The 27202-nt window shown below is 40.9% G+C and overlaps 2 protein-coding genes across 3 annotated transcripts in view; one reads left to right on the plus strand and one right to left on the minus strand.

The window, feature by feature from the left end:
* The first annotated feature begins 1299 nt into the window (after window positions 1–1299).
* DERL1 (derlin 1) lies at window positions 1300–18094 on the plus strand. 2 transcript variants are annotated; one of them, XM_025168433.2, is made up of 9 exons: window positions 1300–1614; window positions 5208–5319; window positions 6805–6869; window positions 7985–8011; window positions 8804–8899; window positions 10657–10709; window positions 12667–12777; window positions 14638–14765; window positions 16511–18094. In XM_025168433.2, exons 1-9 carry the CDS (start codon window positions 1462–1464, stop codon window positions 16555–16557), a joined length of 792 nt encoding a protein of 263 aa, XP_025024201.1. In that variant the 5' UTR covers window positions 1300–1461; the 3' UTR covers window positions 16558–18094. The 2 variants fall into 2 exon arrangements, with proteins under 2 accessions (XP_025024201.1, XP_007431076.1); XM_007431014.4 differs by having other exon boundaries at window positions 1302–1614; window positions 14638–18094.
* A 126-nt stretch (window positions 18095–18220) lies between these two features.
* ZHX2 (zinc fingers and homeoboxes 2) overlaps window positions 18221–27202 on the minus strand; it is a 54960-nt gene continuing 45978 nt past the window's right edge. The window contains exon 3 of the mRNA XM_007431015.4: window positions 18221–20172. The gene's annotated coding sequence lies outside the window, so the exon portion shown is untranslated. The remainder of the gene's footprint in view (window positions 20173–27202) is intronic.

Consider the following 27202-nt stretch of genomic DNA (forward strand, 5'->3'; position numbering starts at 1 on the left):
TGATGCCCACAGTAGGGGGAGGTTTGTCTAATAAATAAAGGGCAACGCTTAACGGTCTATAAAGCAGCTTGCAGAAGGTAGGGCAGTGTATAAAAAAAGGTAGAGCCAATGCCGGCTGGGGAATTCTGGGAGTTGAAGTCCACATGTCTTAAAGTTGCCAAGTTGGAGAAACACTGAGGTAGAGAGTTGGGATGAGGCAGAGCCCTTACTCCTTGGAGTAATCTGCCTATAAGGTTGGGTTACACGGGTTGCTTTCCTTAGTTCCCCTAGAGCAGGGTTTCTCAACCTTGGCCACTTTAAGATGGGTGGACTTCAACTCCCAGAATTCCCCAGCCAGCAAGGGAATTCTGGGTTGAAGTCCACCCGTCTTAAAGTGGCCAAGGTTGAGGAACCCTGCCCTAGAGTGCTTTGCACAGCATGGTACACTAGGCCAAACCCCCAGCTCGGTAATCTATATATTATATATATAAATCGAATCAATATATAATATCTGAATATCACGCCCTTGTGTAGAGGAGTTAGAGGAGAGGTGTTTGCTTTGGGAAAGTTACAATCTAACACAGGAAAAACAGTCGAGTAAGATGACAATCACGTGGAAATGGACCGTGAGCCTAATTATTTAACAACATACTCCAAGATGTGACAATCCAGCCTTGAATGGAGCTTATTAGGCCCGTTCAATGACACCAGCTCCACCTGTATAATAGCATGACTCTGCAGTTAGAGACATGTGAGCCTCTGATGACTTGAATAGATATAAATATGTCAGTGAGTCGTGTTTAGATAGCATGACACCTTAGAGATCTAATGTATCATTTTTCTGCCTGCATGAACAAACGCCCAGAGGGACTGAGATACATGCAATCCAATGAAAATCCCAAAGGACCACTGATTTAAATAATGAAACAAAATATGTTTATTTTTTGTCCATCAACAGCGTTCAGGAAGAAATGATTAATAATTAAGCATCAGAAACCCAACTGAATTAAGACAGTGCTGATACATCTGTGCCAGTGTTTCCCAACCTTGGCAGCTTGAAGATGTGTGGACTTCAACTCCCAGAATTCCCCAGCCAGGATGCTGGCTGGGGAATTCTGGGAGTTGAAGTCCACACATCTTCAAGCTGCCAAGGTTGGGAAACACTGATCTACACAATACATACAGGGAACGAGGGAGCAAAAGGTGCCTGGTCCCTTTAAGAGGGAAGCTTCCGGCGACGCTACTTCCCTCCCCCTTTTTTTGTTCCGTTGCCTAGCAAAGGGAAGGCGGAAATCGGAAGTAGCTGTTTGGCCAAATTCGGTGTGGCCACGTCGAAAGAAGGCGGGCTCCACCCATCGTCCAGCTCAACCCCCTCTCGACGCGCCGCTCTTTCGTTGAGAAAGAAGCACCGGCCGGAGCAAGAAGCGCAAGGCCCGGCGTCCAAGGCCTCCCAGTCACAAGCGGCACAGTGGCGAAGGGAAGATGTCGGACCTTGGGGACTGGTTCCGGAGCATTCCGCTTATCACCCGCTACTGGTTTGCAGGTTCCATCATGGTGCCCCTCGTCGGCAAGCTAGGCCTGATCAGCCCCGTCTACCTCTTCCTGTGGCCCGACGCCTTCATCAACCGCTTCCAGGTAGGCATCTGGACTACAGCTCCCGGCATGCACGGCGCACCCTTGCCAATAGACCGTAGAAGCAATGTTGCGCTGGGTGTGCTGGGAAGTGTAGTCAGTTCTTGAACGTGCGGGGATGGTACTCCAGCCTTGTGTACTTTTTAGCTATGGTGGAAGTGCCATGATTGACTCGGGTGGGAGGCAGCGTGCCTTGACGTTAAAAAGCAAAACTTTTTTCTTCTTCTTGAAAGAGGTTGAATGGCGCTTACCCAAGCAAGGGATACCTGTTTGTGTGACCCCGGCTCCGGGAATGGAGAGACTTAAAAAAAAAAGCACCTTTCAGAAATGGATTAATTGATTATGTGCCATCATGTCATTTGCGAATCTTAATGACCACATAGATAGATTTTCTCCATGATGATCTGCCCTAATCTGGTTTTTCAGGTCTTCCTAAGTGCGCTCATGGCTACAGTAACTGAGTCCATCCACCTTGCTGCTAGTCGACCTCTTCTTTTTCCTTCCACCTTTCCCAGCATTAGAGCCTTCTTCAGAGAGCTGGGTCTGTGCTTAATGTGTCCAAACCTGACACTCCGGTTAGGGCTAATTTCAGCCAATATGGAAACTTGGACTTTATTAGGGGACACCAATGGGATTCAGTTGCCCACTTATTTATTTATTGTGTGCTGCTCTGACATTGTGGAATTGAAGCTGGTATATATAAGGGGTTTCCAAGGTGGCTTCCCATCCAGATACGGACGAACCTTAATGTGCTTTGCTTTGCATGGATGACATTCTGGTCAGAAGATTAAGGGTCATGTGAAACTCGGGGTCACTCAACACTCCAAGCCAAAACAGTTTACTTGCTTGCTCTTGGTTTAGCATGGTGTGCAAACCTAATTATAATTTATTTATTGCGTGGTACGATCCTGTGATTGAATGATCTTTGCATGAGAGATGGAGATTGACCAAAAGTGAAGTGCTTTGTAAGGTAGCTCTGAAATTGAAAGTGGGAAATTGATGCATACTGCCCTGGTGGGAAATACCTGGTCTCAGCTGGGAGAGGCACATAACATAGCAGAGGGCTGGAAAAACTCTGTAACTAGTGCTGTACATATACTGAACTATCACACAAACCCATAAAATTACTATTTTGTGTTGGCTGCTGAAGCCAGCTTCTTGAGAGGTTCAGTTTTCTTTTTCATGATCCCTATTATTATTATTATTATTATTATTATTTTGGTAAGATAGGTGTGAAAATGTGTGTATCATGTCATTCATAGAATGAGACTGAAATAAGGCCTTTCTTGAGGATGTATGTGTGGAAAGTGTTTCCTTTTTCAGTAATCATGGAAACAGTTGAGCTGCTTTGCAGTTCCAGCCATTGCTAACAAAACGCAAACCACCTGAAATAATAAGGAATAGGAAATAAATATCATAAGAGATCAATTGAATTGTTTGATTTATCCAGGTTACAGTGCCTTTTGTCCTGTTGTGGAGCTATATTTTTAGTGCAAAGAATATAAACAGTCATTACATTTCAGAGGGGTTGCTGGGATTTTGACCAATATAGTGAAAAAATGTGGAATAATTTGAGATGGGGATGGTCAGTTAATCTCTTTTTTGAGGAGGTCAGAGTTATCTAAATCACTCTTATGGAAGATTTTATTCTTTTGTTCAAAACTCAGTGTTAGCTGCACAAAATGAGTTTTTCTTACAAATAAGAATTTAAGGAAGACATTTAATATGCTATGGAATTGCTTTTCCCCCACTGAGCCTTGTATTATTTCTTGTAATTATATGTGGATCACTTGGTATAGGACAATAGATAATAAAAATGTTCGGTTGTAGGAATTCTCTGAAGTTGCTTTTACGTTTACAGACATTTCATTAGCTGTCTAAGTAATTATGGCCCACTGCTCCAATCCTGAGCTACATATGTTCTCTGCAAGATTATAAAAGTGCTGTCTATAGATGAAAGTTGCCTTTTATGAAGATATGCAAAATATGATAGGAATTAAGGTTGTGTGATAAATCATCTTTCTTTCTGAATGGGCAGGTGTCTTTTTCCATTGCCAACTGGGTTAGTATGCTATGAAAAGCAATGGCTGGAGTGTAACATGTAGACTTCATCATTTTGGTGTGCCTGAAATAATAAGGAATAGGAAATAAATATCATAAGAGATCAATTGAATTGTTTGATTTATCCAGGTTACAGTGCCTTTTGTCCTGTTGTGGAGCTTTGCATTTTAGTGCAACCCCAGAGGAAATGCAAAGGAGAATATAGTGAAAAGATGGGTCGTTAGATGCAAGACTGCATTTCTCAAGATTGGAGGAGAAATGTGCTTCCTTACAAACATTTTATTTTGAGAGACATGCATTGTCTTAGATTATGGATGTATTTCTCTTCATGTTCTTTGCTTTTGTACTGAGAACTTAGTATACAAATGCATAGAATTGGGATAGATATACCATTCCTTTAGCATAAAGAGATAACTACTGCATAGGGAACTAGATAGGGAACTAATTGCTTTATAACATGCTCTTACTTGGTATGATGCCCTCTAAACGTGTTTGACTGTAGCTCAATCTTTGGTGGTGCAGCCATTGTCCATATTGGCCGTGGACAAGGAAAATTATCATCAAATGCATCCTAGGAGCACACTGTTAGGGAATGTTCCGAGTCCAAATGAAAACATGGTCTGCCCCTTGCGGCAAGGCTATTTATGTAGTGGCTGCCATTTGCTTGCTTAGCTGGGCTATTCTTAAAATGTGACAGACAGGAACTTCCATATAACAGGTGGAAGATTGCTAAAGTTCACATGTGACAGGCAGTTGACGACAGTCATACTAAATAGCAAGCAGAAAGCAAACATCTGTGTTATTATAAATCTATAGACTCTAGGTTAAATCTCAAAGAGACGTTCCCTGTGCTGTTGTGTTTATGTCTTATTGTTGTCAATCAGCTACTGTCTCTTTCAGGAGATTCCCTGAGCTGTCTTCCAGCATTTTGTGACCAGAGAGCATGTCCAAGTCTTATTAAATCACTTTGAGAAATTCTTCATTTAATTTTTTTTCCTTAAAGGTCCTCCCCCACCCCCCAATTGTGACCCTTATTGAAGCTTGCTGATATTTTCTTGTAGGGCTAGAGTAGTGCCTTCTACTCTGTATAAAGATCATTGCTTGCAGGATGAATTTGTTGTTGGTGGAGGAAAAGCCATTAATACAAAAAAGCTTCTGAAATTGTTCTTACAACTGTACCAGAAGACAGAAGATAATAGATGAACCAAAGTTCTTTTATCTTATCCTTTCCCAGTAAAGCATAGTTTTATTATGGTGTCCACATTGGCTCAGTGGTTTCTCTTCAGGACTGTTGAATCTTGGTGTCCTATGACCATCAGACTGATTCTGTTGTGGGCTCAATATTCTCATGGGGGGAGGGGGCTGAAAGCTTATTTTTTTCCAAATAATCCACCAGATAATCATAGGTTTAGCTTTGTTAGGATCTAGTACAATACTATCTTACCAATCGCTGTTACTGCCTGATACAAATAACTTTGGTACTATTTAAACTAGTTCTCAAATAATAATAGTTTTTGCTGTTTTTGTCTGTACAGATCTGGAGGCCAATAACTGCAACATTTTATTTCCCTGTGGGTCAAGGGACAGGCTTTCTGTACCTGTTGAACTTATACTTTTTGTATCACTATTCGTCACGTTTGGAAACAGGTAAATATACAACCACGTTATTATAATGGTCAATTCTTTTTTATCTTTGACTATGGTAAAGAAATTTGTCAGCTTACATTTTTAAGCCAGCTTGCTCAATTCACAACCAGTATGGACTTATAAAAATGTATGTAATTGTGTAAAACTGTCTGAGCAGTGAGTATACTAGAAAAAATGCATATATTAGAACAAAGTAGATGAAAGGGTGTACAGACGTTTCTGCAAGCTGAGGTAGAAAACTAGCTTAGCTGCAATCCTGTGGTCCTTGGCATGGGAGTCACTTGAATATTTAGATTTCCCCTCCAAGGCTGAGAAGACCTCAGGGAAAAATACCCCTTTCTGCCTCCTCACCTGTCTCTGCAACTGCCCTCAATTTTGGGAAGTGCAGTGTCAGAATATCCAAAAGATTGAAACGACTGTCATATACATAACCAGAGGCAGATCTCCCCCTTATCAGTGAAGAAAGGCGCTTGCCCTCCAGGGCACTGCAGGGCTCTGTGAATAAATTCTCAAAAATCTCTGCCGTAGTGTGCACTGAGCTATATTGATCTATATTTAAAATTAGTTCACTTGCTGGAGTTCTTATGCCACTGCTCTTTTGTCTTAATAAGTCCTGGTGAACAGAATTCTATGAATTTCTTCTTGGAGAAAAATTAATTTCAGTTTCAGGCAATTGGTAAAGATTTGACAGCAACAGAAGTGAAGGGGTTTGAAAGATTTTAAAATCATGTATCTTTAACTTGACCAAGTATCCTAATGGCTTATTTCCCATCATTTAGAACCAATAAATTAAAAGTGCATGTAGAGCCTTTTTCCTTTGAGATATTATGATAATTTATGACATGCTTGTTTATTACTGAATGTACGTATGTTTTAAATATAAGGGACACAAAAATTGCTTTCTGTTCTACTCCTAATAATAAATCAAAACTATTGAAGCCAACCAATTAAGAGTTGCCTTTAAATCTGGGATTTGTTTTTATGGAGTTTATTTAGAAACAAGAGCACAGAAACAATCATTCCCAGTTACAGTAATTGTGTCAAGAAATGCAGCCTTAACCAATGGAACTTTGCAAACCAGTTGTGACGTAATGCTTTTTCAAACTCAGATTGTTGCGGGAGCTGTAAAATTTGCAATATTGACTGCATTGTGAACCCTGTAGTATGTTAATTTTGTGTAATATGTGTGGGAAAATGAAAAAAGCCTTCAGCGCTATATTCATATTGTGTACCAAGACTTCACTCCCCAAATATATTGAGGTAGTAATTTAGATCTTCCTACAATAATTGGCCTTCCAGATACGCTTTCCCTGAAAATACCCTCACCAAACAGAGCAGTCTCTTGTTTCTTTCTCAGAACAAAAGTTGAAGTTGCATCCTGCAATTTAATCACAGCCTTCTGGAGGCTCCCACTGCCTCTTGGGGAAAGGGAAGAAAACAACTGCCAAGGTTTAGGTTCACAGCAATGCCATTCTTTGTTCGCAGGTGCTTTTGATGGAAGGCCTGCCGACTATGTGTTCATGCTGCTGTTTAACTGGATTTGCATAGTTGTATCCTTTCATTGATCTGCTGCCAAGGTTTGGACAGGGTTGGGTCCTGGAAAAGCATCCCCCCCCAAGGGATGCAAGATTGGTTATGGATGCTTTCGTGGCCTTAGGGAAGTCATTCCCCCCACCCCCATCCCTCTTCTGATAATCCTGACTCCACATATTTGGGTGGGAATGAGAGCTTAAGACTTGCTTAAGACTCACTGGGCAGTATTTACTCAAGCAAGATTTGAGCAGTTGGACACAATGGTTAAATATGGAAGATTTAACCAAGTCCCTTATAGTGAATGCACTTGTATTTGCAGAGCTCCAGAGATAGAAAACATAACGCATATATTATGTGAATGTCAATTGTATAAAAAAGAGAGGGATCAGTATCTTGGACCACACATTAGACGAATGACCTATTGGGATCCTTATATTAAAACAACATATTTCATGCGCAGTCAGAATTCAAAAATTACATATAGTATGGCCCTTTATTTGAACAAAACAGTACAGTTGAGATCTGCATATGTGGATCTGATTGGAGAAAACTGTAGGGTGATACAGAAATATGATTTGCATTTTTTTCTTTCTCTTTTAATTTGTTTCTCTTATCCTATTTTTAATATATGGTCTTATTAATGTCTTATGTTTTATATGTTTTATATTCTGTATCCTGATATGCCTAATGGCTAATCAGTAATAAACTGAACTGAACTCATTGGTTGTATTCACACAAAAGGGTTGTTAACAAAGCATGATTAGTATTATAATGTGCCAAATGAATAAACCATATTGTGGCTTAACAAGATAGCCCAGTTTATACAACATGCTAAGACAATGGCTGGGTTCCTGCAATACTCTGAATCTCAAAGTACCCAACTCCATTGTAGCCTACTCTTAATATATTGTTGGAACCCAACTTGGTTATTAATGAGGGAGATTTTACAGACTGAGTCAAAGCCATGTGAAGCAGATGGGTGGAGGTGCAAATACATTCAGCCAGATCAGAAGGGCTTCAATATGATAACAAGTATTAGTGTTATTTATTCTACTTGTATATAATTGAATCATTATCAATTAATAAGTATTAATTTTTGCTTAGTTTGATATTCCTTAATTAAAATTGACAGATTACTGGCTTAGTAATGAATATGCAAGTAAGTATGTCTTTCTTGGTCACACTTACCAAGTCATGCAAATCAGGTTTATTAGGAGTTTTGGTGCACATCCTTCCAAATTAGTGTTAAAAATGACATAAGAAATGGCTGTTGGAGAATATGGCTACTTTCCAACATAATGGTAAAACTAGGATTTATTGTGGCCCCTTGTTCCTGCCCTTTCCTCTTGTCCTCTGGTGTGGCTGCAAGGAGACAGCTGCAAGCATTTGTTTCCATTTTGTAATGACTAATATTTAACCGTACATTCAAACCCAGACATGCTGTAGTTAGTCCTCTTGCTATAATTTACTGAAACAAGCCAACATCAAATCTTGACTTATACATGTGTTTTCAGTAAATGAAAGTTAACCCTAATCGCAGCTGAAGGTTCAGATATAGTGCTAAACTGCAATTAGTTGAAAAAAGAAAGAGAAGTTTTTAGATCCACACTGTTAGCAGTCCTCCCCCGAATCTCCTGTTTAGGTTTTAGTGTTTGCATCTTAGGGCTGATGCCTCCAGAGAGCTCTCCGCTTTATGTGGCTTTAGGTGGTTATTGGTTTCTTTAGATTTACTGGGTCACAAATTATGGAGAAATCTGCTGCAAAATATGTTTTTTTTTTCCCACAATGTTTTTGTTCCAGAATTCATTCCCTGTAATTGTATTGAGAAAGGTAGAAAAAAGATTGAACAGGACAGAGGTGTATCTGAATTGAACAGGAAGTTATTTGTAATATTTTAGTGTGAGTCTTTGTATCTGATTTAAACCATGTTGGATTCTTTGTTCTCTTATAGTTGCTGATGATCCCCCTAATCATGTCCGTACTTTATGTTTGGGCCCAGCTGAACAGAGACATGATTGTGTCATTTTGGTTTGGGACTCGGTTTAAGGTGAGTGGCTAAGTGATGGGCTTCTGGCTTCGGGAGGTTTTGCCCAAATCAAGGGAATTTCAACATCTGATTAAATAGTGGTGGCAATTCCTTCTTCAACCATTGATTCCTTCCAGATTTTTGAGAAGTCTGGCATTTATATATCTGACATCTGTGTGATCTTCTCCTTCTTCACAGTGTTCCAGATAACGGTTCCTTAATGGAAGGGAAATTATTCAACTAGCTGCAGGACAGTTCAATAAGTAGGAAGGAGATTTCATGAACAGAAGTTTGTCCCAAGTGTAACAGTTAATGAATTTTAGAACAAAGTGGTTATGGAGACTTTGCTGTATTCTGCAGATGAGACTACATGCAATTCAAATGTTAAAAGTAACTGTCATTTGCAATGTCTAAGAAACATTTTAAAGACTCAGAAGTTAACATTGGAGGCTACTCCACTGCATTTTTGCTTCACCTAGTGGAACATCCTCTTGCATTATTTTTTCTACTGTTTAGGGTTATGCAGAGATCTGGATTCAAAGAGCAAAATATAATTTGGAGCGTAGGTGGGTGTACATGTGACACTTGTCGGGTTTATCTTACACATGTTTTTTCTTAGGATTGTGTGTGAGTTGTGGAGGGCAATGGTGCAGCCATTGCCGTTGTAATTGAGTCCATCCCCCTTGCTGCTGGTTGTCCACTTCTTTTCTTTCCTTCCACCTTTTCCAGCATTAGAGCTGTCTCCAGAAAGCTGGGTCTTCACATAATGTGTCCAAAGTATGATAATTTGAGCCTGGCCATTTGTGTCTTGAGTGAGAACTCTAGGCTGATTTATTCAGTGATCTGTTTGTTTGTTTTCTTGGCTGTCCATGGTATTCTCAGGAGTCTTCTCTAAGACCTGAATTCAAAAACATCAATACTTTTAGTATCCTGCTTCTTCAAAGCCCAACTTTGGTTTCCATAGAGTGTCACAGAGAAAATATTGTCTGCATGATTCTGATCCTTGTAGGTATAAAAACATCCTGGCATCTGAATATATTTCCAAGCCCTTCATTGCTACTCTACCAAGTGCTAGTCTGTGGCGTATTTCTTGACAGCTGGTTCCTCTCCTGTTGATAGTCAAGCCTAAAACACAGAAGCTATCTACCATTTTATTGTCAGTTCTAAGGCTGGTTGTCATGAGCTTGGTCTTCTTTAGATTTCATCTTTAGCCCCGTTTTTATTACTGTGTTCCTTGACTTTCATTACTAGAGCTTGCAAATTATTTGCATTTTCAGCTGTCACAGTAGTGTCATCAGCATAGCACAGGTGACTGATGTTTCTTCCTCCAGTTTGCCCTTCAAATCCAGAACTCTGCATAGACCTTTTACTGTTTTGCTACCCTTTATACCTGTTCAGTACATGTTAAAATGCAGTTAAAATGAATGTCTTCCTTCCAACCTAGTACTTTATAGGATCATCAATTCAGTTCCCTGACTAAATAGCTGAGAAAACATGGAAGTCTGGGATGGAATAACATAATAGCATGTTCGTTCAACATGCTAAGCGTGGCTTAGTGTTAACCATAGCAAATGAAATGTAGCAAACTAATGCTAGTGCCATTTGGATAGTAGGAGAGTCTATATCCTAACCACAATCTTTTTGGTGGCAGCTCCACCAGCATTTCCTTGTTAGAAAAAGGGCCCAGTCAAGTTCAGGATCTTAGTATACGAGGCAGAAGGATAATTTTGTCCTTTGAGTTCTTTATGATGAACATATATATGTTGTTGTTCTCCTAGGCATGCTATCTGCCATGGGTTATCCTAGGATTCAACTATATCATTGGAGGCTCGTAAGTATCGCCAGATACTTTGTGTGTGCTTTATTTATTTGTTTGATTGATTCTCCAGATACTTTGTGTGAGCGTTATTTATTTGATTGATTGATTGATTGATATGGCCACACATGTCACTGTTGTAACTCTGGGCAGCTGACAGCATTTAAAATCAAAATACAGGTAACATAAAACTACAGTACTGTAATAGTGACCAAGGTAGAATTTGCCACAAATCAACAACCTAATGGCCTCCAATCAACAGTCCGACCTGCATGCCCAGGGATAGAACCAAATCTTCAAGGCTTTGTGAGCTGGGATAAATGCCGGGCCCGTCTTGGGAAGGACACCATCAACACTGTTCAGATTCAGTTGTATCAATGTTGTGACTTCCTGATAATATCTGTGTTAGTGACTTAGCAGAGGCAGGTTGTCACAGCAAGACCCACGTCTATGGAGAAAGAGTCTGGCTTAGAATGAATGGCACTCTTAGCCTTACCTTCTTCATTCTTAAAGAAGGCAAATCTTTGACCAGCCTTTGTCAATGTAAGCTTGGTTCAGATTCACTCATTGTAACACAGAGAGTCTTCAACCTGCCCCGGTCATACAGACTGCAAAAGTAAGGGTAGTCCCAAGAGTAGGTACTGAACTGGTCAGTTTTGAACTGTGGAGAGTTGAGCTGATCCCCCAGTTGGCTTGGCAGGACCAGCTCAGAAGTGTATCGTTCCTTCAGCACAAGAGAGACCAAAGTTAAGGTTCATGGCCAGCCGTTGAGAACTGAGAAAGTGATTGATGCCCAAAGCAACATTAACCTTGTCCACCCCGCAGAAGGATTAACAGGCTCAGAGTTCAGTAAGGTAATAAATCTCATTGGCTGGTTGCTCCTGTCAGTCAAAGAGCCTATTCCAACATTCAACCCACTCAGGATTCTCCCTGCAGGAACTGAAATTGCAACATTGCATATTGTCTGTAACAATCCCAGAAACTCTGGAAAAGCCCTAGAATCTGTTCTGAAATCTCCAGATAGATTGGAAGCCATCTGATTCGTTCTGTTGATCCAGATCTGCTCTCCCTGTTGATCTGAGAATGCCTTTTGAAGGGGTGATTGAAACAATCCTTCACTGAATCAACTCTCTGCACCCAGGTTTTGCATAGCACTGGCTCCTAAATTTTGGCAGCTCAATTCTGGAGGGCTTCTGAAATTGAAAATATGGCTGGGAGGTGGCATGAAGTTGATTAGTTGCTGCTCTGCTTAGTCATTTCTGCTCTATGCAGGGACTATTAAAGCTACTAAGTTGTGTATTTGTATACTGAGTCAACTCTGTTAAGAGTCTCCGGTTTCAGCTTCCAATGATGAAGTTCCCTAAGGAAAGCCAACTCAACATCCTTGCGACCCTTCTGAAATTTTAGTCCAGTACTAAAAATTCTGGAATCTACCTTCCGTTATTCCTATTACTTTTTTTTCCAGTGGCACTCTACTTTCTGTGTGCATAGCTGGGAGAAAGATTGATACTTAAGTGACCATTGATACTTAGAATATATTGGAGTTATAATAGTCTTCCATAATTAGAAACTGTACTGTCTCAAGGCCTTCAGAAGTAGAACTCAAATAGATTGCAGTTGGTGATGGAGATTGTGACTTTATCATTCCTAGATTTGAGATGTATTTTTATGGCAATTGCTTTTTAAATTCAGTGTTTAATCCATTAGCACTATCTTCCCCACAAGTTTGCAAAAGTGTGTCTTTTCAAAAATGTTTGCAGACAGTGTGCAACGTTTGGATGGCTTGTCTGGGTTATATTCAGTCTTAGCAGCCATCAAGCTCTTAACAGTACAATCCCATATATATTGTCTACTTAGAAAATGGCCCCATTAAGACATTTTCAAATTGTTAATAGAAAATGCTTCAGTCATTAATTTTTAACGATTTAAAATCATCACAGCATTTTAAATGCTTTTTTCTATCATCCTACAGTATCGTCAACGAACTGATCGGCAATTTGGTTGGTCATCTGTACTTTTTCTTAATGTTTAAATATCCAATGGATTTGGGAGGAAGAAATTTTCTGTCAACACCTCAGTTTCTGTAAGTTGGTTTTTTTATCCTTTTTTTTTTGGTAAAAAAATCAGGCTTGAACACTTTGGAATATTGAGGCGTTACTCTAATTAAAGTTGAAATAAAAAGTACAATGACACTAATGAGACCCATGCACATTTTTCCAGATGGATGGATGCCTAACTAGGTCAGTTGCTGCATTTCATTCATGTTTTATCTCTAAGATAGACAAATAAGGAAATGTTGATTCAGTCAGTGTTAGAAGCTCCCAAATGCAGGACTTGTTCACTTCCTCTTTTATTTTCCCGAAACGTTGCTGTCCAGTGATAATGGCAGCAGGCTCCAGGATCTGTCTGTCCCCCATTATGGGCCTCTGCTTAAATTTGTCCATCACATCAATGTACAACCTGTTACTACTTGGACCTGGTTAAGGGTTGGGAGACCACCAGGAAATCTTATCACTGGAGGCTAGACTGGGACATTTTTAAAAATTATATATATGTATACGTATATGTATATTTCTATATGCCTTCCGTATTATTGCCAAGATAAATATATTGTCAGGTCCATGTAGTGCTTGACTCCAGGAAGAATTTACCTTTACAACTAACCTGCGCCTTTCTAATTTAAATGAAAAAGCATTGCATGAATAAGAATCCTTGCAGAGGCCTCTCTTCCCGTTCTCCTTCCAAATGAGCTATAATGACTGCTCTTCTTCCTGAAGCAAGAGAAGAGACCCGAAGGATGAGGCTTGGCTCAGGTGTTGGGGCTTCCTGTCCATGAATCTGTTGTGACCTGGAGTATCCAAGGGCAATGTTTGGGGTGCACTCTGGCTTTTTTGTTTCCTGTCCCAGCTATAAAAAAAATTTTCTGCAGGAAAATTACCTGTGTCCTTGTGACAAATGGGAGCCTGTACGTCCGATCCTGTGAGGTAGGGCCAGGCCACTAGATGCTTTTTTTAATCACCTATTTTAGAGATAGATGTGGTGTCACACCAATGTGTTTATGGTAATTAGTAATCTCCGCCTCAACACACAAGAATCATCTGACGCATGGGTAAGAACACTCCCACCAGGCTAAGCAGGAAAGCAAAATCCACTCATTTCCAGTTTGAATCAATAAGGGGGAGGAGAACTGGAGATAGTTTTTAAAATAAAATTAAGTTTAATTAGCTAAGAATGCGAGGAACCTTCATCTTTAAGGATGTATGACCTGTTCCGCAGCCAAGGGAAGCTTTCTGGGAGTAAAAACCAGGTTGAGACTATATTTTTCACTGGCTGTTGGAAAACAAGTAGTAAATAGACAGCAGACACAGAATTCAAGAGTTGCGTGAACTGAGAGCTACAGGGAAGAGCAGGGAGAGTTGGATGTAAACCCAAAGGTGAGATACATCTCTGGCCAAAGACACACACTGATATTTAGCCACACCGTGTAATGTTTACAAAATACTGCCCATGCTTTCTGGGATCTTTACCTGCCTTAGAAGCCCTGATGAGCATTTTTGCAGTAATGGCCTCCATGTCACTCTGATTTAAGCTGGAAAGCCTTTTAAGTTTAACATTAGCTTGATTTTCATCAAGCCACGGAGAGCAGCCCTCTGCTTTTTCCCAGAATTTAGGTAGAGTTTAAACTGGTGCCAATGCTTTCCTTAATCCCATTATTCTAAAGCAGTGTTTCTCAACCTTGGCAGCTTGAAGTCCACACGTCTTCAAGCTGCTAAGGTTGAGAAACGCTGATCTAAATGTTTTCAATTGCTTTGTACCGAAACTCCAGCCCGGTTCAGCCCTTCTTGCTTCTTTAGCTTCAGTCTCTACTGAACTCTTGTTCAGCTGCTAGAGCAGAGTGGGTGCTAGGGCGGTCTTCTGAATTCCTTCTTCTCTTGACCCGCAGGTACAACTGGCTGCCTAACAGAAGAGGAGGGGTGTCTGGATTTGGAGTTCCCCCAGCCAGTATGCGAAGACCTGCAGATAATCGCCAGGGAGACACGAGACACAACTGGGGCCAGGGCTTTCGGCTAGGTGATCAATGAAAAAAAAACTTCTTGCTTTTCTTTCTTTTTCCTGTGAGGAACATCTTCGACAATACATGGGAATGTTTCTTGCTGTGGAGTGTATTCGAGGACCAGGTTTGCTCTAGTGCTGTTGACGCTGACCCATTATGAATTCTTGTTTGTTCCTGGTGGAAGACAACATGACTGAAGGGACAGGATAGATTTTATTCCAGGCCATTAACATGTTTAACTCACTGCTGCCATTAAAAAAAGGAAACACACAGTTCTAAGGGTGTCCAATACAGTGTACTTTCTATTACTGGTCTCTTAAGTTAATTCATGCTTATCCATCGGTTTTGTAGGCCTCACCTTATGTAAGAGCCCTACAAAATCCATTGTGTGGTCAAAAAGTTGTCTGAAACTGCTCTTCCTCCAGTTTGAATTAATAAGAGTTCAAGTCCACAGTAATGCTAAAAAAAACAAAAACAAAAAACCACTTCAGGTATCCACAGTTGCATTTCTCTTTATTTAGTCGGAAGCAACTTAAAAAAAAAATCTCTATGAGTGACAAGTACTGCTTAACTAATTCAGATTTGATTGGTAATGAATTCTACCTGGAGCAATCAAAGAAAGGAAGGAAGGGTTGACTGGAGAATGCTAGCTTTTAATTTGCAAGCTTACTGCAACCTCTGTACTCCCAGCATAGCAAATGTGGTGCATTTTAAATGCCCAGTTCTGTGTGCACTGACTTCGGAGCAAGTCCTATTGATCCTGATTTTGATGGGGTTTAATCCTATGCATATTTACTTGGAAGTGAGAAAAAATGTGCTCTGTTGCCTCAAATGTGTAACAATGGCTTTGGTGTATGTATCTTGGCATGAAGGACTGGAGAACGCTTCTCTTGCACAAGAGTGTGAGAGGACGGTCTGAATGCAGAAAGATCTGTTGAGCAGTTAATGTAGAATACCTTTTTACAGAACGGAAAAAACAACAGGAATCAGACAGTTGAGCTTAATAAAACAGATGCTAACTTCCTCCAGCATTTTTCATTTTTGAATGAGCACATAAATATGTAGTAATCTTTGATGGAAGATGATTAGTTGTCATGTAAGAAACTCGGGTAATGTCATAACACATGTGGAGCTACTGACAGGGTGATGTTGGAGAACGTTGCCAGATGTGCTGTGATGGGAGAATCATACTCCCCTTTGTTTTTTTAAATGATTGGCCTTCTCTAGAACTGATTGAGTTGCTTTGACTTAATGTTAGACAACAAGACCCACTATGAAAATCCAAGGAGCGTTACAGCATCTTGTCCCCCATCCCCTTATTACACAAGCATAATTGTCTACAGTCCACCTCTAAAATAGGGGTACAAATGAACGTTCATTCAGCTCTGCTAGGAAATGATGTCTCCAAAAAATGGGAAGTGCTATATTCATAATTATGAATGCTTTATTTGCCACTCGCAATTTCTCCATACTCTGCAGGCTCTTCCAAATCAGTGACTGGTTTGGTAAACTGGGACGATGGAGTGATTTTACGGTTGTCTGCAATGAGTTCACAATCCCTTTATAGTCTCTGAGGAAAGCAGACCCTTGTGATTATGTTTCCAATAGTGCAGTAATATGTAGATAAAAGACTTATTAAGCACCAATTTCTTGGTACTTTATCACTCTTGCCTTGGTTTTTATTTATATCTAATAAGATGACAGAAGACCCAGATAATGCTACTTGTCACTACTTCTGGTTTTTTTTTTTTTTTTAATGTAGGAACAGAGTTTTCTGAATGTCATTGGGTAGTATCTGTGGTTCTATGAGTTGTCATCCAAAAGAGGAAAAATACAAAGAGGACAGAATGATGTGCAGACCTCAAACGTTGATTGCTCAGATCCTACTGCCAAAGAACCAAGCAACTGTTTTAAATAAACTTTTTTTGGGTGTTGCTATGCAAATTAGAAAGCAGTTGTGGGCTTGTATAGCTTTTTTTTCGTCATTTAATGCTGTTGCTTTAGATGTTAACGGAAGAAACATACGGTTGAAATTATTTTGGTCAAACCTGGCCTATTTGTAAAGCAAAAACTCAGCTGTACGATCTAGAATGCATGGCAGGCAAAACCCAGGACAAATCCATTGCTGCGTTTCGAGGAAAAAAATATTGGTCGACTCGCACAAAGCTAAGTTTCTCACACATGCTGCATCTTCGCAGCTTTAAGAACATGGTTATATATTAAAGGCTGGTGGTTGCTTCCTTATGTAGGTGATTAATGGGATTGTATATGTCATCTTTCTAAATAAAAAAGTGGAAGGAGAAGTCTAGTTTAGAACAGTTGCCCCAGTCATGCTGGTATTTTACTGATAGAAATCCTTTGCCTTCGGAGGAGGAAAAAAACAATCTCCAAATGAAATTTTCCCCCTGTTGGAAAGAGTTATTCTGATAGTTCTTCAGAATGGTATGGCTTGGATTTGAATGAAGGATCCTTCACCTGGACCCTTCTGTCAGATCCCTACGGAGGCATGTTTCTTCTGGAGAACTACAAGGGTGTAGCCATTAAAGCCAGCATGAGTGGCTTCTTCCATGAAGCACGGCACTCAAATAAACAAATAAATCATTGTTTCTCTTGTCTTCCCAGCATTGCTCACTGCCAAAGAGCCAGAGTGGGTTATGATGAACAGAACAGCAACTTAGCTCTTCCAATTTTGGGGAACGGTTCATGCCAATCTACATTCCTTGGTTGCAGGAACTTAAGAGATCAATTCCTAATGTAGGAGTTCCAGCCTTACAAGCATAAAGAAGAAGGAAATGGGGGCAAAGTTTGCTCGTTTATCTCTGAACAACTTCAGGTATTCAAGGACAGATAGATAACCTGCTACCTTGTAGCAGGTTATTCTGTATGTGGGAATGCCTTGATAGCGAGTTGAGCTGTATGTGCAACTTGCAGTGGTTCAGGTGGGCGAGGGAAGGCAGTCCGTTCTATCCTCAGAATTGGATTTGGCTCTTTGCATCTCCACATCAACACTTCTGTGCACATGGAAATCCTATCTTTTAAGGAGGGAGCATCTCTCTACATTTTTCTTGATATGCTGGTTTTCCAGGAGCAGTTGTTTCATTCAAAAAGTGGTCTGCAACAGTCACATCATATTGCTTTCCTAAATGTAATTCACTCTTACGACCCTTCAGCATTGCTTTGTTCACCTGAAGCACTTTACCCCCGGTTTTAAGTTGATACTGTCAAGGGCAGATTCTGTTGCGAAACAGGTACCTCTATTCTTTTGTATAGACAACTTCTCTTTTTGTAACTAAATTCTTTTTTGTTCTTGTCATGGGTAAAGTTTTAAATTAAAGCTGTAAAACTATATCTGGTTGTTTGTTTATTTTGGTTTTGTATCCCTTTATATTACCATGTTGTGATTTTAAGAGAGTTTTGAACCCACCATAGGGTCCTTAAACAGTAGAACAGGCATTTTATCGGCCAGGAGAACATTAGCACTCTACTTTTCCACTAAATCGTACAGTAGTTCCGCCAGATAGCACAGTATTTGTGGACTAAGTTGTAATTGGTTGTCTGAGGGTGCGAAACATGTGCCTCTCCAGAAGTTGCTGAAGTGTAACTGGTTTCTTCTCCAGTCTTCTAGAAAGGTTTTGAGCAATTCTGCCCTATCTTCTACAAAACCTTCAGATATTTCAAGACAGGGCTATCGTGCCCCCTGCAGTTACTCCAGGCTAATATACTCAACACTTCCAACCACTTCCCATCATCTTTTCCTTCCAGGCCCTTTAATATTTTGGATGTTCTCCTCTGGAAATGCATCAGTTTGCCAAGGGCCTTCCTAAATGCAGTGCCCGGAACAAGATGCCATATTCTAGGTGTGGTCTAATGCAGACTAAAGAGGAACAATTACTTAAATCATAGCACCTGTCTCTTCCCCAGGTAAATTTCTCTTACATTGTCAGGGTCATTTTGTTTCCACCCAAATTCTCAAACATACCAGACGGTTAATGCTGGATAATTGAGTTGTCCATGTGTTACACAGAACCCTTAGCCAACTTGGCATCTTCTAGAGGAGCTGGACTAATTCTGAAATACAAGTTACTACTTTAAAGAAAGAGGCAAGAGGAAAACCTTACCAAAAACATTGTTTTACTGAGTTACAACAAACAAGCAAATGTTAGAAAAGTGTCTTTTTAATTAAAATCTCTAGCATTTAAGTTTAAGCAGGGTATATTGGAGGGAAATGGAACAGTCTCTCCAAACCATGCGAAAGTCACCTATCCTTTTATCAAAGAGAGGCTGCAATTCAGTATTTCTCCCTCTCTTCTCAGCAGTTACTGAAGAATAAAAGTGCACTCAGAGACATAGAAACAAGCTAAAAACTCACCAACAAAAAAATCTTAAGTTCAGGTATAAAGCTTGAGCCCTCTGTTGCAAACTCTTTTTGTTTTTAAGATTGTACTACCAGTAGTAGAAAAGCACTTGGAGCAAGCAACAGCCCTGCACGCTTGACATCTCTCGTGCTCTGGGTCCAGCTGTTTGGCAAATGGTGAGTTACAGGATTCATTAACAGAGCTGTTCTCCCAATGTGACGAAGATTAGTTTTCATGCAAAGGGAAGGATGGCCAACAGCAAACGTGTAAAATGTGCAGGAAAAGCAAACGTGTAAAATGTGTGAGATGAATACAAATGAATGGTTTGTGTGGGACAAGCAGATGTGCAAAACGTGAGGAGATGAATACAATTTCCACTGAAACGGTGGTGGTTGTTATAATCCATCAAGTCACCCTGGCTCTGGTGACTGTAGGAACAAGTCCAGGCAGTTTTCTTGGCAACGTTTTTCAGAAGTGGTTTGCCATTGCCTTCTTCCTAGGGTTGAGAGAGAGGGACTGGCCCAAAGTCACCCAGCTGGCTTCGTGCCTCAGGTGGGACTAGAACTCACTGTCCCCTGGCTTCTAATCCAACACCTGTTAGCCACTGCACCAAACTTAGAGTAGTTTTTAGTGGTAGAAATGAATGCAGTAGGCCAAAAAGTTTACAAATTATCACAAGGATAGATACAGGGACTACCAATTTGTAGCAAACTAATTGGATGAAGCATTGCTTTTAAGACAGCAGTGATCTGTTGTGTTTAACAAAAAAGATAGCCATAAATCTCTGCAGTGTAAGTATAAAAAAAAGTCAACAAGAAATGGAGAAAGCCACACACTACAGGGAAAGCTTATATACAAGGGCCTCATTTTTTTAAAAAAATCCCCCAAGTGGGACTTTGGCACCATGAAACTTCTCCAAACCAGAGATGATCTCTTCCTCCACCATGACCGTGATTCTGGAGTCCAAACGTGACTATCCTATTTCCGAAGACCTTACTTGATCCCAGGATTAGTAACCATGTGCTCTCACGAGAGTCAAAAGATGGGACTAGAAAGCTGAATGAAGTGCCTATGAATGAGAAAAAGCAAACCCTTAGCCAGAGGTTATAGCATGCTGGAAGGTTGGTTTCCAGCCTAATTTTAATATGCAAGGAGGGCAGTCTACAAACACGTTATATTCCAGGTACTTTATGAAATGGAACAGACCCAGGTAGTTCATCAGGGAGACTTAGCACGTTCTCCAAGATTGGAGCCGCACTCTTTCTTGGCATGCAAATGGGCTCCATTCCATTTATTCAAATTCTTAACACATTTTTATTGCACTTTTATTGCAATGTAACGGAAAGTACAGAAAAAGAGTAAGAAACCGCAAGCCAAAGAAGTTAAAGATATGAGGTAGGAAAAAGGAAAAGGAAATGTTACCAAAAGTAGTTCACACCAATGCCAGTCAGTAAGCTACTCAACACCTTTTATTCTTGCAAATCATCCCTGCTTCCACCACATCCAGGTATGGCTTCCTACACTGTCTGTGATTCATTAAACTTCCCACCTCCCTCATTCTGAGGATCTCACCAACTTCATCCAATCTTGACTTTCTCAGTCTTCTTCCTCTCGACCCATTCACTCTTCCTTCATATGGTGATTTGGCAATTCAATCCTTATTCATTCTCTCCACAACCCTTCAATGGACTTCTTTTGGTCTGTCACTTGTTTTTGCGTTGAATCCACTTTCCTTCAGAACCCTTTCAGAGGCATCAGCAGAATCTAATGGATTTTCATCATTTGTCAGAATGATGAAATGAGCATTGCAAACTAAGCTCCACCCCTTATGTATATGATGTGTGAAATGTCATGACACACATACAGAAAGGGTGCGTGGATGAGCACAATGGTAACAAGGGTGTGTGGATGACCACAATCTTCCCTGAAACTCCTCTCCATTTCTTTCAGTATCAATGTCCTCTGGAACCTAACCCGCAACTATTGGCAACCTATGAAATCCTACCTGGATATGCACCCACGACTACTTAGATGAAACCAATTCATACTTTCAGAGTCAGGTTTACCTATATCTTCAGAAGTGGTCTGCCCTTGCTTTCTTCCTGGGGCTGAGAGAGAGGGGGTGGCCTACAGTCATTCAGCTGGCTTCATGCCTAAGGTGGGGCTAGAACTCCACTAGAAGTCTTTCAGATTCTAGCCTGGTGCATTTAACCAGTACACCAAACTGGCTCTCAGTCATCCTGATTAGCTATCTCTAAGTTTATTGACTTATTCAGTCAATTTCTACAACCACCCTCTTGACAAATGTCTCAGGGTGTCATACAATGAAAACAACAATGCTAGAAAAATATACAAATAATAATAAAATAGAAAAAGCATAAAACAAGCTGGAGGCATTCAACAACTGAAACACTCAACCCAGATGGGTTCACCAATCCTCCTGACCCAGTGCCTGGGGGAAAAAACAGGTCTTCAAGGCTTTGCAAAAGGCAGGCAGGGCCAGTACTGTCTGAGTCATGGGAGGAACACTATTCCATAGGGCAAGTGCAGTGGCAGAGAAAACACACCTCCTGGGTCCCATAAGATGTGATTGCTTAAGAGACGGGACCCAGAGCACGCCATGCCTGTCAGATCTTACTGAATGGGCAACAATAATTAGAGATAGGTCGTTCTGCAAGTAACAAGGCCCTGAGACATGAAGGACTTTAAAAGTGATAACCGGCCCTTTGAATTGCACCTAGAAGCCAACTGGTAACCAGAGCAGCTTACGAAATAGTGGCATTATATGGACATATTGAGGTGCACCCACAACTATTAGCACTATGGCATTCTGATCAACTGTAGCTTCTGTGTGGTCTTTAAAGGCAGTCCCATAGAGATCGCATTGCATTAATCCAGAACCAAAATATTCTCTACCCCTTCTGTTTACTGTTTCCTGGCAGGTGGATGCACACACGCTCACAGCCACCCACAATTTTAATTTTCTAAGGCTGGTTCTGGAGCATATGTGAAGCCCCCAGGTATTTTTGGAAACGAAAATAATGCTGGAGGCAACATACTTTGTAGTCTGCAAAGAGTTTTCATTCTATCAGCAGACAGCGGCATTAGATATAACTAATGCATTTTTTAAATGTCCGTTTGGCATTAAAGTATCCTTCTTCAAAAGACTTTTTAAAAAGTGCAAGATGTGTAATCATTCTGATTTACAAATATTACAGTACAATCAATCCCCCATCTGATTGACAGAACTGAATGAGGTCAGTAAGTTTAAAAGTTGTTAATTCTATACTGGAATGTGGTTTAAAGCACATCTTTAAATGATTGTAAGAATGCCAGAGTTTTTTCCCCACTAGAGGGCACATGGTTGGATCTTCAATAGGAAGGTTAAAACATGAATGAAAGAGCAGAGGAAGAAAAGGAACAGCACACGTGGACGGAATAAAAAAACTCCTTGGATTTCTAGTACTGTTTTTGTCTTTAATCCATTAAGATCAATTGATCTTAAACATCAAAGGCTACTGTTGTCCTTTCTCCTGAATATATGAAACAGATGGAATTATTTTGGAATTATTTTTCTCTAGTAAGAAGCCAAATATAAGATTCCAACAGAAGAGAACACAGTATATGTACCATAGGGTTGAACTGTGGAATTCTGGGTGCTCTCTGAGCTTGGTTGGGGTATAAAACATGACTGGTTGTCAGTTTAAGTGGCTTGGGTTGACACTGAAAACCCTATATGGCTCAGTCACTGATTGGATCCTATGTTGTAACTTTGAGTTTTCCAGAAGTGTAGAATTAGACATTCAAGACTGGCTTACATCACTGAAGATACTTCTCTGTCACACTGATGATGTTACCTAGCTGAGTAACGAAATGTCTGCAAGCAAACGACCAAGCTCAGAGACCACCAAGAATTCCACAAATACATGAATACACATCTATTTATTTATTTATTTATTTATTATAAATAAATAAATAAATTTATAGGTTGCATATCCCAAGAGCTCGAGGAAGCTTACCTAGCATTACTGGTGTTTGCACTGATACCCAAATGATGACAAGCATGCAGTGATACAGTCATGCAAATGCCACCATCATAGACCTGCATCAGGATGTCTGATGCAAATACGTAAATTATGGGATTTGCATGATATCACTGTGTATGTGTCATATTTGCCACCTTTTCCTGTAGGGCCATTCTGTAATGATATGTGGGAATGACCTTGGGAGATAGGGTGAAGAGACGCAGCCAAAGGAATGGCCATCAACTTAGCTCACAGCAGGAACGTGGGTGGGGCAGGTGGTTCAGAAGAGACCCTCCCTAGTTTCTTGGTCTGTAAAGGGGATGGGGGGGGGAGAGATATCCTTTCAGACTTGTAAGATTGATGTCAGCCTGGCAAGGTAGACCAGACTGGAAACATGGCCAAATGAGCCAATTCTACTTTATTGTACATTAACAGAATCTTGAAAGTCTGAAAGGATATCTCTCCCCCTCGTCCCCTTTACAGACCAAGAAACTAGGGTCTCTTTTGAGCTGCTTGCCCCATCCATATTCCTGCTGAGGGCTCAGCTGCCTTTTATCTGGCCGTTCCTTGGCTGTGTCTCTTTGCCCTGTCTCCCAAGGTCATTCCCACATACCGTTACACATTCCCTCTTCCTATTTTTCCCACAACCCTGTGAGTTAGGCTGGGCTGAGCAAGAGTGACTGGCCCAAAGTCCCTCAGTGAGCCTCCTGGTTGAGAGTATCTAGGTTCCCTGGGTCAGTTGTAGCCTAACACCTCAATCACTACAACATCCTGCAGTTTTGAATTCAGATTTGATCTCATCTTCATGTTGTTCTGAAGTCACTTCTTGGGACAATTACTTTTGGCACTTTTATGTCAAATTATATTTTGATAATCCAATACTTAAAGAGGGTTCCATGTGATGGAAATGGGTATTTTTAACAACCATTTCCAACCAGTATAGGGTAGTAGTTGAACTGCTGGACTAGAAGCCAAGAAACAAAGATTGAGGTCCACATTCAACCAGGAAATTTTGCTGGTCACAATCTTTCATCATTCACTTTCCATCAACCTTGCAGGATTGATACTGTGGGATGGGGTTCCTCAACCTCAGCAACTTGAAGATGTGTGGACTTCAACTCCCTGAATTTCCTAGCCAGCCTTGCTGGCTGAGGAATTCTGGGAGTTGAAGTCCACACATCTTCAAGTCGCCAAGGTTGAGGAACCCTGCTGTAGGAGCAGATAGGCAAGATAGAAAGGGAATCAATTACAACAACCTAAGAAAAGCCCTGCTGGATTAGGTTTCTGTTGTCCAGCTTTCGATAGCCAATCAGATGCATTTAGGAAACTCATAAGCATGTCAGAAGGGTAAAAGCTCACTGTCGCCCCCTTCCTGGGTGTCTATGGCATGGTGCTGAAGATTCTGGAAGCAATCCACAGCCATCAAGACTACCACCACTGATCCTCCATGCGTGTGTTCAGTCCCCTTCTAATGTGACCCATCATCATATCTGATGGCACCTAACTCCATATGTTCAGCCATATGCTACATAACCGAGTATTTCTTTTTACCTGTCCTGAACTCAATGTATTTAATGAATACTACATGGGAGAGGAAGAAAACCTATTCATGTTTTCCAAATGGAGGAGGAGGAGGAGGAGGAGAAGGAGGAGAACAACTAAGCACAGAACATAATTTTGCACTTCTGGAACAAAAGCAGGATATCAGTCTAACCATTTTGTGTGACAGTAATGTATCTTACTGGTTCTAGAGAGAGAGCCAGTTAGTCTTTTGTGGACAGACAACGCTGTTGTGGCAGTTTGAACACTAACCCAACTGTTGCAAGAACAAAATGAAAAAGATAAAGTGCTTTTTTTATTAAGACTGAAATCTTACAACCTCTGCAAGGAAGTTTCAGGGATTAAAGGAAATAAATGTCTTACTGCAAGCCCAGAGAAATCTGTCTTCAAAGATGTAAGCCAGTCTTGAATGGCTAATTCCATACTTCTGGAAAACTCCTCAAAGTTACAGTATAGGATGTAGTCAGTGGCTTTGAACCATATAGGGTTTCAATGTCAATTCCAGGAACTTAAATTATGCTGGCAGGCAACTGACCACCAATGCACATCTTTCAGAATGGCCATCGTATGATCCCTATGCCTTGCATTGGTTAACAGCCTAGCCACCATATTTTTTTCCCATCAGTTGCAATCCCTGAATGCTTTTTAAGGGCAACCCCATGTAAAGACTACTGCAATAGTCAAGACAGGATGTAGCATCCGGATGGCTCAGGAAGGGTCACAGCTGGCTCACTAGTCGTGGTGGTGCAAATATGCTTCTCACCACAGCGGTCATCTGCAAACCCAATGAATCTTCTGAGAGAATGCAACCCATCCAAAGTCCACATCCAACTTTCTCCCAGCAACAGTATCTTGTCTGGATTTAGTATCAGCTTGTTTTCCTCATCTGAACCGTTATCAAATTGAAGCAACATTCAAGGGTGCAAACTGCTAATGGTAAGGAGCAACAGAGCTTCAGGAGCATGTTGGTGGTACTTCATCCTATTGCTGCTGGTGATTATATCCAGTGGTTGGTTTCACGTAGATGTTAAATGGCTTAGGGACAAGATAGAGCCTTATGGGACAACATGGGTCAATAACCTAGTGCTGACAGTAATTCCTCAACAGCATCTTCTGGGTGCATCAAAACAAGAGGGCCCTAATATCCAACCTCCCCAAATAGTTCCCAGAAGGATACAAAGGTTGGGGTAGAACTGAGAAACCCAGGAGAACCAACAGAGTTGTGCTCTCTCTCCATCTAGTTTCTGGCTTAGGTCATCCACCAGGGTGACCAAAGCAGCCGCAATACCATATCCTGGGTGAAATCCCAACTGAAATGGGTACAGATAATCCATTTCTTCCAGATGCATTTGGAGCTACGAGGTCTTCAATCTCCTTACTCAGGACTGGAAGATTAGAAACTTGTAATCATAAAGTCTTCTGAGTCCAGGAACAACTTTTTTCAGTAAAGACTGCATTACTGCCTCTTTTAAGGAAGTATAATCTCCAGTACACAATGGAAAGTTTTTTATTTTATTTTTACACTTATAACACACTTCTCTGAAAGCTCAGGGAAGATTGACATGAGGGTCTCTCCTCATTTTATCCCCACAAAAGCCTTGTGCGATAAGCTTGGTTGGGAGAGAACAACTGGCCCAAAGCTACCTGCTGAACTTCAAGGGCACGTGGGACCTTGAACTTAGGATTCACCCCCCCACACACATACACCAGTCACACATACACATTCATATTCCACACTCCGCTTCCTTGTAATGGTAACTGCAACAACAGACGGAGAAGGCTGGATCCAGGAATGAAAAGCAGGGGATAAAAGAAGAGGGATGGAGGCCAAGACTGTGTTGGGAAAGTGATGGAGTGACAAAGAGGATGGAGTTGGGGAGAAGCACAAGGCTGAGCACAGGCAGAAGAGAGGGATGGTGCAAGATGGTACAAAACCAGAAAAAAGCAGAGAGATGGGGGAGGGGGGAGAAAGCAGAGAGTGACAGAGAAGTCACCTGTCAGTAGCTAGCAGAATGCAGGGAATGCTAGAGAAAGAGAGATGACATGGCACACGGACACAGAAAGAAGAAGGAGGAGGTGGATGCTTGGGGATTTGCTCCAAACCCTTTAAGAACCAAAGAGCGAACCTGGACTTTTAAGCTCTTTTCATATCTGTGGCTAAATGAAGCCTTCAGAGTCTAAAAATCAAACTCTGAAACACAGACACCTGATACCTCTGCTGGAATTCAGCAGCGCCACTGGACTGACCTACAATCCATCCTACGTAGGACACAAGAACGATACACAAGAAGAAACACATTTCTGATCAGCCTTGTGTCAAACTGGATGACTGTGCAGGACTCCCGTGCCACCCTCTCTCCCCACTCCTCGCCCAAAGGGGCTTCAGAATACTGTGATACCTTGTTGGGCTGCCCTATCTTACAACGCCTCTCCTCCTCATTATAAAAAAAAAATAAAGAAACCATGATGGATCCATCTACACCTAGTGGCAGGGTAACTGTTTTAAACAGAAAT

Source organism: Python bivittatus, unplaced genomic scaffold, assembly GCF_059951505.1.
Source record: "Python bivittatus isolate LINGU-HERP-01145 unplaced genomic scaffold, Pbiv_v1 ctg000590_np1212, whole genome shotgun sequence".
Lineage (NCBI taxonomy): Eukaryota > Metazoa > Chordata > Lepidosauria > Squamata > Pythonidae > Python > Python bivittatus.